Below are 15375 nucleotides of genomic sequence, written 5' to 3'. Positions count from 1 at the left end.
TTTTCTACTTGCAATGATACATGAGAAAATACTACTCCATTCTTTTCTACAAACATTTCAGACCCATTATTTTCTTTCCATCTTGCAACAACCTGTAAAAATGATTATTATTTCACTGATAAAAACAGATTTAGGCAACCATGTATCTCACACAAAGTTCCACACTAGAAAGCAGTTGAAATAAAACAAGAAGAATCCACTGAAATCCAATTTGCATTCCACAATGTTATACAAATCAAAGGAGTTCTAGAAATTAGTGAACTGAGAACTCTATTTCTTGTACTTAATCAAACTCTCTATAAATGCAACAAGTATTGTAAAGCAAACAAAATGTAATAATCTAAACCATATTCACATCTCCTTCCTGTAGCAATATATTTTTTAAAACCAATCCTTTTCATGAGTAGTTAAAGGTCTACAGTAGAAATCGCCTAATCTATTGCAGCCTTCCTATCACCCCAAGCAAAACCAGCTACACAAAGCATGCTAGGAGGGAATGCATGAGGTTGTCTATAAATAGTTTAAACTGTATACAACACTAAAAATATTTTTAAATTTTTTTTAAATGGGAAGAAAACATTAGAATGCTGTCTCCCTTTTTAGCCTAAAATCAAGATAACACATTACTAAATTTACTATATAAATTTATACTGGCCCCTTCACATACAATAAAAATATAATATATATTAAGTGCAACAAGAGATAGGCTCAAAATTTTTTCACAAAAGGGAATCCTGTTCAAGAATATTTAGAGACCACCACTATAAACAATAGATGGTAGATGAGTCCTAGGAGACGGAGAATCCAGATTACATTTTTTTAAAAATTGGTATTTAATACCCTACGACACATACACAAGACTTTTAAACTGCATATGACTCAATAGCGTTGACGTGATCTCAACTTACCTCATCCTGGACTCCGCTGGTCGTAGTCAACTTGCTCCCATCAGTAATTGTAATAATTATTGCTGGTTCCAAGAAAAAAGGGTTTCTCCCCTAAAGTCAAGAAACATGATCATATTAAGATATAAGCTTCAGCTTAACCTTTCTCAATAAAAAAATCAATTCTCAGCATCGTGATCAATCCTGTCTTGCTAAATTTTTTTTATGTAAAGCATACACCTTCTACACATAAAAAAGATTTAAAAGGAGGTCCAGGGATATAGCTCATCAGCAAAGCAGATGCTTTGCATGTGTGTGGTCGAGTTTGATGACTCACACCACAAAAGAAAAAAAGGTTTCTTAGGGACTGGAGCAATAGCAGAGCGAGTAGAGTGTTTGCCTTGCATTCGGGCGACCCCCGGGATGACTCCCAGCAGCCCATATTGTTCCCTCAGCACCACCAGGAGTAATTCCTGAGTGCAAAGCCAGGAGTAACCCCTGTGCATCGCCAGGTGCGACCCCCCCCCAAAAAAAAAACCCTACGTTTCTTAGCTTTATATAAACTATATAGCATCTTTTTTTCTTTCTTTCTTTTTTTTTTTTTTGCCTTTTTGGGTAACACCAAGCGATCTTGAAGAAAAACTTTGGTAGGATTTTATTCCCTTTTTCATATTTTTGTATTGTTTTAATTTCTGTACTAAGCTTTATACGTTATATAAGTAAACATTTAATTTCTTTAAAAGGATACAGTTCAATTCTAATGACAAACTTTAGATATTACAAATTTAGTAACAATATTTTATAGTTTCCTGAAAAGAAAGGCAAAATAAGTGAAAATTACTATGTAATTTATCCCTATAATCTAAGTGTCTAATCGAGTAGCAAATACATGGATGAAAGGGCTCTAAAAGTTGATTCTGTGAAAACCCTTGGGCTATGCTGAGCTCAGTAAAATTTAATAATCCAAAATGAAAATTTTTAATTACGAAGGGTAGTTTTTTTTTTTAAAAAAATCACTAGCTGAGGAGTACAAAAACTGTAGTAAAGCAATGAAACACATCGGTATGGGACTCTCAATGTACAATACGTGAAGAATTTTTTAATTTCTGGTCTTTCAAATCTCTGGCCATTTTATGAGTACCATACTAAGTTCTACGTGTGTTGAGAGGGACTCACATATAGAGCTCTCATTTATGATACTAAGTACATTTTGTAACTTTAAAGCAATAATTACTGAAGCATTGAAGTTTCATGTGGAAAATAATTGTCAAATCAAAGGGATCTGCTATTCTCTGATACTAACAGTGTTCAACAAAGGACAGAATGAGGTTTGTTTGAATGAAATCTGTAACAGCACATACAGACCTTAATGTGTACCAGAATCACTTAAGAGTTTGATAAAAGGCAGGTTCTGATATAGCAGGTGTAGGGTTAAGATCCACATTTCAAACAAAACTGTCCATTAAAAGATGCTATTATCCAGAGAAATCATATTCAAAATAGCAAGGATATAGAAGGATTATATGCATGCAACAGTCTATCACCTTTACTTGTATTGATGTAACTTTTAACGCTTAACACATTACAATACATGCTGAAGGAATTTTAGAAACTTTATCTTTGTAATCATAACCTGGTCACAAGGCAGGTAGGAGCAACAGGAGAGATCTGCTTCTAAGTACTATCTGTGTTTTCATAGTGTGATCTAGTAACAATGACTCCAGATGGAGAAAGTTTCCTGATTTTAAAAAAAGCTGAACAGTGCTTTAAGTGGACAACAGACCAAACATGATGGCCACTCAATACCTCTATTGCAAACCGCAACACTCAAAAGGAGAGAGAGAGAGAGAGAGCAAAAGGGAATACCCTGCCACAGAGGAGAGGTTGGGGGGAACGGGGAATGGGGGTGGGAGGGATGCTGGGACCATTGGTGGTAGAAAATGGGCTCGGTGGTACTCGATCACTGTAGAAAAGCACGAAAGTTTGTAAGTCTGTAACTGTACCTCACGGTGATTCACTAATAAAAAAATTTTTTTAAAAGCTGCAGAAAATCTCTAGAAAATTTTGAATGCACACCAGCATTCGAATGTCACACAAACATTGCAAAGGAGGGAATAATTTACCTTTACTTTCCTCCTTTTACAACATTCATGGTAAACAGAACATACTTTACTTCTCAAATCATTCACTCATAACACAAATATGTGCTGAAAGTAGATAAAGGACCAAGCATGATGGCCTCTCGATATCTCAATATTTTGGGCCTTATAGTACTGCAAACCATAACGCCCAAAAGTAGAGAATGAAGAGGGAAATTGTCACCATAGAGGCAGGGGGAGGGGTGGGATGGGCGGGGCAGAGAGATACTGGGGACATTGATGGTGGAAAATATACAATGGTGGAGGGATGGGTCTTGATCATTGTATGACTAAAACTTAAACATGAAAGCTTTGTAACTATCTCACAGTGATTCAATAAAAAATAAATTTTTAAAATAGTTTTCATTAAAAAAATTCAATAATGCACGTCTTCTCATAGACTTAGAAACAGACAGAGTTTATTCCTACATCATTCTCTCAAGTAAAATTCTTAACTGAAATTTAAATTTAAAATGGTTAATGTGGGGCTGGAGTGATAGTACAGCGGGTAGGGCGTTTTTGCCATGCACGAGGCCGACCCAGGTTTGATTCCCAGCATCCCATATGGTCCCCTGAGCACGGCCAGGGTAATTCCTGAGTGCAGAGCCAGGAGTGACCCCTGAGCATCGCTGGGTATGACCCAAAAAGCAAAAAAAATAAAATAAAATAAATAAAATGGTTAATGTGGAGCTGGAGTATAGTACAACTGGTAGGGCGTTTGCCTTGCATGTGGCCAACAAAGGTTCAATCCCCAAAACCGCACACAATCACCTGAGCACCACCAGGAGTAACTCCTTGAGTGCAGAGCTAGGAATAACCCCTAAGCTCTGCCAGGTCTGTCCCCAAAAAAATAAAATAATGATTAATGCGGGGCCAGGGCAATAGTACAGGAAGGTGTTTGTCTTGCACACAGCCGATCCAGGTTTAATAGCCAGCACCCCAAATGGTCCCCCGAAGCTATCAGAAATGATACCTGAGGGGCCAGAGCAATAGCACAGCGGTTAGGGCGTTTGCCTTGCACGCGGCCGACCCGGGTTCAATCCCCGGCATCCCATATGGTCCCCCAAGCACCGCCAGGAGTAATTCCTGAGTGCAAAGCCAGGAGTAACCCCTGAGCATTGCTGGGTGTGACCCAAAAAGCGGAAAAAAAAAAAAAAAAGAAATGATACCTGAGTGCAGTATCAGGATTAGGTTTTGGGACAGGTGTGGCACAAAAAAAACAAAAGCAAATAAAACACAAAATATAGAAATCAGGAATGTGATTCAGTGGCAGAACACATCCCTTACATGTGTAAGGCCCTGAATTCAACTCCAAAGACTACCAAAAAAAAAAAAAAACACGTCAAATTTTGTCATGTCCTACATGACAAAAATTTAAAAAGTAAAAATTTATTATTTAAAATATACAATCTTGGGGCTGGAGCGATAGCACAGCGGGTAGGGCGTTTGCCTTGCATGCGGCCGACCTGGGTTGGATCCCCAGCATCCCATATGGTCCCCCAAGCATCGCCAGGAGTAATTCCTGAGTGCAGAGCCAGGAATAACCCCTGAGCATTGCTGGGTGTGACCCAAAAAGAAAAAAAAAAAATATATACAATCTTATGTTTGCTATTGTTCATGTCCTTGAAAGTACTGACCAAAAAAATGCTCTTTAACTTCAGTATAAATTAGTGCTCCCCAAACAACATATAACTCATGATTCTACTATGTTTAGGAGTATACCTTCCTCATATCTGCCAATCTATCCATTGTCCATTCATTTATATTTATCAATCATTGATAAAATAAATATCACAGATAAGGCATTATATTGAATGCATGTTACTTAAGTTCTACTCTCATAGTAATTATATATATACATACACGTATGTATATATATATACACATATATATGTATCAGTAACTCTAATTTCTATCAACAATATTTTAGCAAAGGGAAATAAAGGAAAACAACATGTTTTCAGTATCCTCCAAACTGCTTCAACTCTTGCTTCAACTCTTATGTTAAACTACTTTGGTTGAAACTTGTTGCCTTCCAGAAAGTAAAACACAAAATCTCTCCAAGTTACCACAGAAGGGAACATTTGAAGTTGTGTTTCTGTAACAGCTCTAAATTTTAACTTGATTCAAAATCAGTTTACAAATATGCAATAAGCACAACGATGCTCAGGGCTTACTTCTGGCTCTATACTCAGGAAACAAGGAACAGTCCTGGTGGTGCTCAGGGGTCCATGTAGGGTCTGGGGGGGATTGAACCTAGTCAGCCACATGCAAGGCAAGCATCTTAGCCACTGTATTATCTCTCTGGCCCCATTTTATTTTTCTTTCTGGGTGACACCCGGCGATGCACAGGGGTTATTCCTGGCTCTGCACTCAGGAATTACTCCTGGCAGTGCTCAGGGGACCATATGGGATGCTGGGAATTGAACCCAGGTCAGCTGCGTGCAAGGCAAATACGTTACCCACTGTGCTATTGCTCCAGCCCCTACTTCCATTTATTCTTAAAGAACAAAAATCTACAGTACATTACAATTTGACATTTATGATGCCAACACTAAAAGTAGTACACACTTTAAGATAATATCAAAAGACAAAATTAAAAATGTACTAAAACAGCAAAAAGTTTTAAAAATTCTAGCCAAATCAAATCAAAATGACAATGAGAGTATTTCCTCACACCTGTGAATATTACCTATATCAAAAGCCTAGAAACAAATGTCAGCAAGAGTGTGGAACTAAAAGAGCCACATTCACTATTGGTGAGATTGTAAATAGGTTCAGCCTCTGTGAAAAATAGTGTGAAGATTTCTCAAAATATTAAAAATAGGTCTGCTATATGAACAAGCGGTTCCACTGCTACTTCTCTGAAGAACAAGAAACACAAATTTGAAAATTTTTACGTACACCTAATTTCAACAGTATTTACAACAGCCAGTAACTGGAAACCCAACTGCACAAAGAAAAATGAACAAAGAAGTTTGTGTTTGTGTACCTGCAAATTTATAGATAAAAAGGTATGAAATGGAATGGATACGACTCAGCTACTAAAAAAGAGGAAATATTGCCTTTTGCCATAACATGGATGGAACCAGATACGGTCCTGTTAAACAAAATAAATCAGGAGGAGAAAGACCAGATAATCTTATAGGTGTTTTTCTGTTTTGTTTTGTTTTGTTTTGTTTTAAAGGCAGGGTCAGAGAGATGGTAGAGCACGTAGGGCACTTGCCTTACATTTGGCCAACCCGGGTTCAATTTCCTGCATTTTGTATGATCCCCTGAGCACCACCAGGAGAAACTTCTGAGTGCAAAGTCAGAAATAAACTTTAAGCATCACCAGGTATGGCCCAAGCCACCCCCTCCCACCCATAATGGGAAGGAAAGAGACCAATGAAAAAACCCTAACATAGGAGGAATAGGAAGGGGCTGAAAGGTTCCAAAAGACTGTGCTAAAGAGGTATTTGCACTATAGTAGGATGGGTGTCATTACACTCATAAATAAATATTACCTCAATGAAAATATTTTAAAATATACTTAAGATTTTAAGACGTAAAGTCATTTATGTGGTCCTTTCTTCCTTCCAAGAAAATGGAAATGACCAACAAAAGGAGCCAAAACCAGGCAGGAGGAAGGAAATAATTAACACTTTGAACAGAAATTAATCAGCTGGAATCTCAAAAAAAAAAATACAAATGATCAATGAAATCAAGAGCTGGTTCTCTGAAAAAATAAGATCAAAAAACTAGTAGCAAGATTGAGAGAGAGAGAGAGAGAGAGAGAGAGAGAGAGAGCCCTAATAATCCAAATCAGAAACAAAAAAGAAGACATCACAGAAAAAAATTCAAAGGAGCATCACAGAGATTATTTTGAGAATTTTTATGCCACGAACAAAAGAACTTTGAAGAAATGGACAATTTTCTGGATTCCTATAACCTCCCAAGACTGAACCAAGATCTGGAAAACAAATAGAAGGAGGGAGGGAGAGAAAACTGTGGGGTGGGAGGTGAGAGAGAGAGAGAGGAAGAGAAGTACACACCACAGAAGGGGGAGGGGCAGGTGGGGATATTTGTGGTGGGAATGTATACTGGTGAAGAAGGAATGGGTGTTGGGGGGAAAAATTAAAATATTAAAAATAAATAAAATGTAAAAAAAAATTTAAAACAAACTTCATAAAAAAGAAAAATAATGTATTTAAAATAAAAATTAATTTCTTAATAAAATTTAAAGGCAAAAAAAAGTTTAAGCTAAATTCAAATACCGAAATCAAAGTCAGTTTTTCCTTGACAGTAAAACAAAGCTTTTACTCTGAAAGTTTACTGAAATGTTATACACATAATAATCACCAGGTCACTACTATAGTCAATACATAGTTGGCAATAGCAACAAAACACTTATATAGTAAAGGAAAAAATCTGGAATTAAGTTACTAACTGGCTAAACAAGAATGTTATTTCCTCTAAATTACAATTTTTCTTATAGCTCCTGAAGATTCTATTGGTAGCAGTAAGATTCTCCTATACCCACCAATCTGCTGTGTGCCACACTTACCCAACAATGAAGAGTACTACCACATGTTTACTAAATATATTCTAATTGCAATGAAATTAATGCTAATATTCCTGGTTTCCTATTGCTCTGGGATTTCTTACCCCCACTTTTTTTTTTAACATATAAATTAACATATTTCCCCCAACAAAACAAAATGCAATATTATCAATGTTTGCTTTTGGAAGTCATATGAAGTCAACCAATTTTTAAGAGTATACAAATGAATATAAGATAGCTAAATGCTCTAATGGTTTTAAACTTTGAAAAATCTGATTAAAAAAACAAGGGACAAAAGAGGGAAAAAAAATACAAAACTATCCTCATTTTACCTATTTAATTAACCTACTGCTAAACTCCTTTCCTCTCAGTCTAAGTTCAGCCAACAACCAAACCTCTCAAAACATACTAGTTATTAAAAAATTTTAAAAGCCAAGTGGAAGTAATTTATATATAAAATATTTTCATTCCTTCTGGAAGAAATTTGTTTAGACCCTAACCCATGTTTTAATAACTTTTGTGGGTTTTTCTGCTTGGGGACAATCCACCAGTGCTCCGGTGCCCGGGTCCTGCACATGAAGCATATGTCTGGCCACTGAGCTATCTTCTCCAGCTCCTTATCAATAAAGTTACATAAGCACAAATTTCAAAATTACCTGCAGAAAATGACCACACCAAAGTTGCGCCTCTGACATTTTCTTAAAAAGTTTTGCATAGATCTTCCCCTGCTTTTTGTAGTACATTTCTTTTTTGGTGGACATAATATTGGCATCTTTTTTTCAAACAAGTATCTTTTATCCAGCAAACTGTATTTTTGGTCAGTCACCATTAAATACCACTAAAATTTTTGTATTTTACAAAAAATAACGTTTCAAAGTCTGGGCCGAGTTAAGACTTTTAATCACAGCCAACATAACACTTTTCACTGTTTAGGCCAAGGCCAGCAGTTTCTCAAATCCTCATAATTAAGAACTATTATCCACTGTTATTCTTTTTTTTTCTGTTTTGGGTCACACCTGGCGATGCACAAGGGTTACTCCTGGCTCTGCACTCAGGAATCACCCCTGGTGGTGCTCCGGGGACCATATGGGATGGCTGGGAATCGAACCTGGGAGTCCATTGTTATTCTTAAAAAATGTTTACTGTAATAGATTGTCCCTTAAAATTCACTTTGGTCATAAAATTACAGTTTTCATCACAGTTAAGAGATCTCCAAACAAAATAAGATCTGCTACAACAAAGGCAACCAGTAGAGGGACCAACAGTTTACTTTTTGCCTTTAGCTGAACATACACAGATGTTTTACCCCGAAAAGCAGTATAGATTCTAGCTTAAGAAATTCAAATATGTCAACCTAAACATATCATTTAAAAATATAGTGTCAACAAAATAAAATATTCTATCTTCATTTATTAGGAAATATCTTTATTTCCAGATGAAAGTATTTTCATTAATAAAATGTGGTTTTAATAATGATCAAAAGCTTTGAGTAAGTTTACTGAATTTAAAGTAAAAATTTCACTTCTGGAGCTGGAGAGAGATCTCAATGGGCTGAGCAATCAATGAATGCAGGTCATTTTCCCATTCTTTACATAGGTGAAAGCAATCCTGAGCACAGAGCCAGGAGTTGTCCCCAAGCAAAGCCAGAGTATGAACTAAAATAGAAAAGCAGAAAGTCTTATCACTTTCAACATTATCATGGTGTTAACTGAATAAAGCATAAAATCTCAGTAAGAAAAGAAAATGAAAGTCTAAAATTAAAATAAGATCTGACCCATTAGAAACCGCTTTATTTGTTGCAGGGCAATTCTTTTGAAAATGATGAAAGCAAGTCATCAACTTTACAGAAAGTTTTGAAAATGGAAAGTTCATTTCCCCAAAAATAATCTAACCTGGTGGTTCTCAGAATCAGAATTTCCAGTTCTAACTCGGGAATTTTAAATGTAGGGAAATGGGAGAAATTTTCCTATATTCTTTAGAGAGTAACCATTATCTTTTCAAGCAAAAGGAATACACTGGGATTCCCCATGTCACAATTGTTACCCCAGTAAATACAAGTGCACCAGCAATGCTTTAATCATTCAATGAAACTTGTGTGTACCACCAACGCAGGCACCCAGAAGAGCTCAAGTTTTCTTTTGGTGCCACCAGAATCCATGCTTTACCATATCCTTTGAAAATCCCATTACAACTTGTCTGTTTATAATACACTTCTCCCACGGTTTAAAGTTTCTACTGAAGAAAAAAATGTGTGCCATATTAAAACAACATCAAAAAGTTCAGAAATACTGCCTTTTTTTAATGTGAAACTTTCTTTTCAAGTAAGAATGACAAGCAAAATCAATGAGAGGGAGGGGCGCCTTCAGCAAAAGCACGATGGCACTACGAAGTGCACGCATATACCACCAGCCCAGAGCTCTTCTGCTTGTTACCCCTAAGCACAGGCACCCGTGTGCAAACTCATTCACAGAATGCCGGAAACAAACACCGCTGCAGACTACTGGCTTTCAGCCTTTCTACACCTGTGCAGTGGTGGTTGAAGATTAGACAAACACCAAGTTGAAATCCTAGTTAAAAGTTATTGGAGCTCAGTGACAAAAAGGCCTAGCCTTGCAACAGTGAGGCCACACACCTCACACTTAGTGCTGCCTATGTGCAACAAGCAGTCAGAGCAACCATGCTGTTTGGAATTTCCCATGGCACAATTGTTACCCCCACAACTGTTACCCCCAGTAAATACATGTGCACAAGCAAGGCACTAAAACTGTGAGCACTCCAGTGAGCACTACGGTAACACAAGGCTACAACCAGAGGTGTGAGCCACAGTGAACACAGGCACCACACCCAAGTGTGCAAACACCTTAACAATGCCTGTGTCTGATGTCCCCCTCATCACAATGAAGAAGTGAAGGAAAAGGATTTTTTGTTACAATTAACAATTGTTAAGAGTAGATCTTTACGAGGCTGGAATGATAGCACATCGGGTAGGGCATTTGCCTTGCACTCGGCCAACCTGGGTTCGATTCCCAGCATCCCATATGGTCCCCTGAGCACCACCAGGGGTAATTCCTGAGTGCAGAGCCAGGAGTAACCCCTGTGCATACCAGGTGTGATCCAAAAAGCAAAAAAAAAAAAAAAAAAAGAGTAGATCTTTAGGTTCCTTTTACTTACATCTTTACAGTGTCTGCATGAAAAGTAGAAATAGCAAATAAGGCCTGAATCTTACTATTTTTCTGCATTACTATAGTCTCTTTGAAGCATTTTCTGACCTTTTACTGTATTTGTCAAAATTCAGATTCTATAAATTAAAATACAGACACATTTATATTAAGCATAAGTTCCCTTCTATTTTTAATTTCATAAGGAAAAGCATAGCATCTTATGATGCAATTCACACATCTAAAGATTTCTCAGCCATGATAATAAACACTATTACTGAACTATAGAGAACCTAAAAAGAGAAACTTTTAATACATGATTTGCAATGCTAACTCAACTAGAATAAGTAACATTCTCTAGATCAGTATTGTTCAAGCATCAGACATTTCCATCACCACATTTTACCATCTGCTTATTATCTATATAATATGTATATTTTTAAAATCTGCCCCATTTTTTAATTTTAGTCTGAAATATAGGAGTTTTATCTATGAAATAAGTTTGATGTGCTAACTATATCTTATGCTCAATTTATTATCATAATACTGTTATAGCTCTATTTTGAAAGAGTAAGGAAGAACATTCAAGGAATGAATACACAATGATTACACATTCCTAACATGGTCCAAAAGAGCCCAACAGGTTTACATTTAAATATTCCAAACCAAGAATCCAGTGTGTTTAAAAATTAGCAACATTACTTTATACAAAAGTATGCATTCTATTCAGTATATCTAATAATGTATTTAATATATAATATTTGAAGCAGCATTGTACAAATAATCTATAAAAGTTGATATTCCATAAGAAATTAGTACTAAAACAAAATAAATTAGTGCTTTTAAAATAATGCTGGTAACTATATACAAAAGATCCATTTAAGGATACAGTACAAACTGATTAACTATAGCTGCCTGTGAAGTCAGCAACTATAAGATTAGTCATACCACACTTTTTAAATTATGTGCACTTATCATTCATAAAAAAATATTCTTCAAAATTATTAGTATTTTAAAAACGTAAAAATACTTGCTAGTATATAAAAATCTAGTATCTTAGCCTGTATTAAGTTCTGCAATTACACAAAAGCATGTTACTCATTAAAAAAATAGTCAGTTTCAAGTAATTTCATTATAATAGCATAAAAATATGGTTCCTTTATGTCACCATGTAATTCTTGGAAAATATGTAACAGTATTAAAAACAGATGGAATAATAATACAAGCAGAAGTATTAGGGAATTCCATATTTATTTTCATATAATGACTAAGGAACAATATACTGGAATTTGATGTAAATACTATTGAGTAGTAACAATTGAAGAAATAATACAAAATATTATAAAACTAAAGAATTCCTGACCATGGGAAAAAGTCACCTTGAAGAAGCTCAATAATTGATATTGTCACAGAGATAACAGAGATTCAATATATCTGAAATTTCAATACTGTCATAGAAGATGAGCTTCCTATTTGAACTTGAGTCTAAAGTTTGAATTAGATTATTGCAACAAATAATTGGGTCTTCACCGTATTTTTAAAGTAGTAGCAGATAAGTAAGAGTTCATACTGGCATAAAGGTGATAAAATTTACAGGAACATGATTTCAATGAATACCAGTAATTCTCAATAAAGAAGCTAATATAGTCATCTATTAAATGCACTGGGCAATATTAGTTTTTTTTTTTTTGCTTTTTGGGTCACACCCGGCGATGCACAGGGGTCACTCCTGGCTCATGCACTCAGGAATCACCCCTGGCGGTGCTCAGGGGACCATATGGGATGCTGGGATTTGAACCCAGGTCGGCTGCGTGCAAGGCAAACGCCCTACCCGCTGTGCTATCGCTCCAGCCCCCTGGGCAATATTAGTTTAAGAAAAATCATTCCAGCAATTGTGCAGGTTAGAAAACATAAGAAAAATTAAAATCAATTAAGCCAAGATAAAAATGTATTTTCATATTGAATGTAACCAAAGTAAATAGAAAGTAAAGTAAAATTTATCAATTACAAGGGGGGGAGCGGGATGGGAGGTGTACTGTATTTTTTTTTTTGGTGGTGGGATATGGGCACTGGTGAAGGGATGGTTGTTTCAGCACTGTATAACTGAGACTTAAGCCTGAAAGCACTGTAATTTTCCACATAGTGATTCAATAAAATAAAATTTTTTTTTAAAAAATGTATTTCCAAAGACAGGCAAAAATGGCAATAAAATAAAAAAGCACTGTCTTCGCGTTGTTCATCAATTTGCTCAAGCGGGCACCAGTAACGTCTCCATCGTGCCACTTGTTACTGTTTTTGGCATATCGAATATGCCACGGGTAGCTTGCCAGGCTCTGCCGTGTGGGCGGGATACTCTTGGTAGCTTGCTGGGCTCTCTGAGAGGGACAGAGGAACTGAACCCAGGTTGGCCGCATGCAAGGCCTACCCGCTGTGCTATCACTCCAGTCCCGAAGACAAAAGAACACCCAGCAACGACCACAAAGGGACTCAAACCCTCAATTTTCTGATCCGGAATCAGACACCTCATCCATTAGGCTAATCCATTGGGCTGGAGCAATAGCACAGCGGGTAGGGCGTTTGCCTTGCACTCGGCCAACCCGGGTTCGATTCCCAGCATCCCATATGGTCCCCCGAGCACCACCAGGAGTAGTTCCTGAGTGCAGAGCCAGGAGTAAGCCCTGGTCATCGCCGGGTGTGACCCAAAAAGGAAAAAAAATAAAATCAACAATTAAAAATATCAATAGTACTAAAAATTAATTTGTCTCAATAAATGATGCAAATTTCCTGAGTCTATCAAGATTAGTCATCTCCTTAGATTACTGACACCATCAAATCAAGAAATAGTACCTCTGCAGAAGTCTGGTTACATCTTATCTTTAACCTATGGTTACAGTCTTCTAAAAATTCATCTCACAACTGTCCTACAGAAAGCATAAAATTTTGCCTACAGCATTCCACCTAAGTATCAGGACTACAACTGAAAATAAAGAGCACATCTAACAAGTGTTGCTTATCAATAAAGCAAACAATACTAACTGTAATAAATAAAAACTCCTTAAGCACTTGGAAAAACTGACAGTCTATTGTTTCCCATATGCTGTCACTGAAAGTCAATTAGAAAGAACAGATTATTTTTTATTTCCTAGGAAATAAATGGTGGTAATCCAACTTAAAAAAAATTTCGGGACAGAATAAATGTCTCCAAGTCCACTATAGACCTATGTATTTTGAATAGTTTCTAAAGTCCATTCTTGCCATATCCATTTTTGCAGGTGGGGAGGGCTGGCTCATACATGGTGGCACCAGAAGGCCCACATGTGACACTGGAATTCAAATCCATGCTCAGCCAAGTCAACCCTGCCCCGGACCATCTCTCCAGCTCCCAGATTCTAATTCATTCTAATTTTAAAAAAAGAAAAAATTAACCACATAATATTCTAACCTAGTGATTTTTTGTTTGGGGGTGAATCTGTTATGGTTTCTGGGCCACACCGAGCAATGCTCAGGGCAGTGTTAGGGGGACCACTGAGGATGCTGGGATTGATCTTGGACTGGCCACATGCAGGGCAAATGCCCTACCTGCTAAACTATCACTCTGGCTCTTCGGACCTATAGTGGGTTTTTTTTTAAGTGTTTTTAAGTCTCCTTTATTATACATAAATCCATCAAAGTTGAACTTTAGAAATGAACTTCATGAAAAAAATTTCAAATGGATTACTGTACAATCAGATTGTTACATGTTTTAGATTGTTCACTAAATGGAACAATTTGAAAGTTCACTAAAGCTCACTAAAATGGAAGCATTAAGAACATGACCGAGGTAACTCTTACATTAAGAATTACATTCAAGGGGCTGGTGCAACAGTAGAGGATAAGGTGTTTGCCTTGCACGAAGCCAATCCAGGATCCACTATGGTCCCTCAAGGACCACCAGGAGTAATTCCTGAGTGCAGAGCCAGGAGTAACCTCAAAAAGGAAGTGGGGGGAGAGAGAAGGAAAAGGAGAGGGAGAGAGGGAGAGGGGGAGAGAGGGGGGACGGGATTTTACATTCAATTTGGGGCTGAACGTAAAATCAGCCATATTTGGGGTTATATATTCTCCATTTGGAGTTTGCAATAAATTTAAATATAAAATAGACCTCCATTTTTTTACTACTACCTAACTTAGGCCAAATATTCTGAATGAAATATCTTGGTTTCAAGGTGTGAGACAAAAAAATTAAAACAAGATATTTAAGTTGTATATTAGTTATCAGCTGACAGACTAAATATATAATTAAGAACTATCACAATTCATTCATTACCAGTGATAACAAATACATTGTTTTGCTTATTCCTGACAATACCACTATACCCTGTTCATTACTTTGTGGAAAAAGCCCTTTGAAACATCACTCACTGTGGCTAACCACATCACTCACAGCCTAACCTTTCAAAAACCATCACCTTCAATTCATGCAATTAAAAATAATCAATTACTTATAATTTTTACAGGAATTATTTAAATGTGTCGATTTTTAAATTCCAAAACAGAATTCTGTTGATATTAGATGATGATCTAACAAAGTTACCAGCTTTAATACTAAGAAAAATTTTTCCCTTAATTCAACAGCATCAATCAGATGCTGTTGTATTAAGCATTGTTGAAGAGAT

General features: G+C 36.6%; 1 protein-coding gene across 4 annotated transcripts in view; it reads right to left on the bottom strand.

The window, feature by feature from the left end:
- The window catches only part of INTS6 (integrator complex subunit 6), a 111990-nt gene that overhangs the window by 83445 nt on the left and 13170 nt on the right, over window positions 1-15375 (bottom strand). For all 4 annotated transcript variants that reach the window (XR_008630669.1, XR_008630671.1, XR_008630675.1 and 1 more), the window contains one exon: window positions 909-998. Coding sequence is in view for 1 of the 4 variants with exons in the window: in XM_055141778.1 (XP_054997753.1) it covers window positions 909-998 (90 nt within the window). In the remaining 3 variants the exon portion in view is untranslated. The remainder of the gene's footprint in view (window positions 1-908; window positions 999-15375) is intronic.

The sequence above is a fragment of the Sorex araneus genome, chromosome 1, assembly GCF_027595985.1.
Source record: "Sorex araneus isolate mSorAra2 chromosome 1, mSorAra2.pri, whole genome shotgun sequence".
In the NCBI taxonomy this organism is placed as follows: domain Eukaryota; kingdom Metazoa; phylum Chordata; class Mammalia; order Eulipotyphla; family Soricidae; genus Sorex; species Sorex araneus.
Note: the sequence above shows the minus strand (reverse complement) of the source record. Positions and strands in the feature narration are given on the sequence as shown.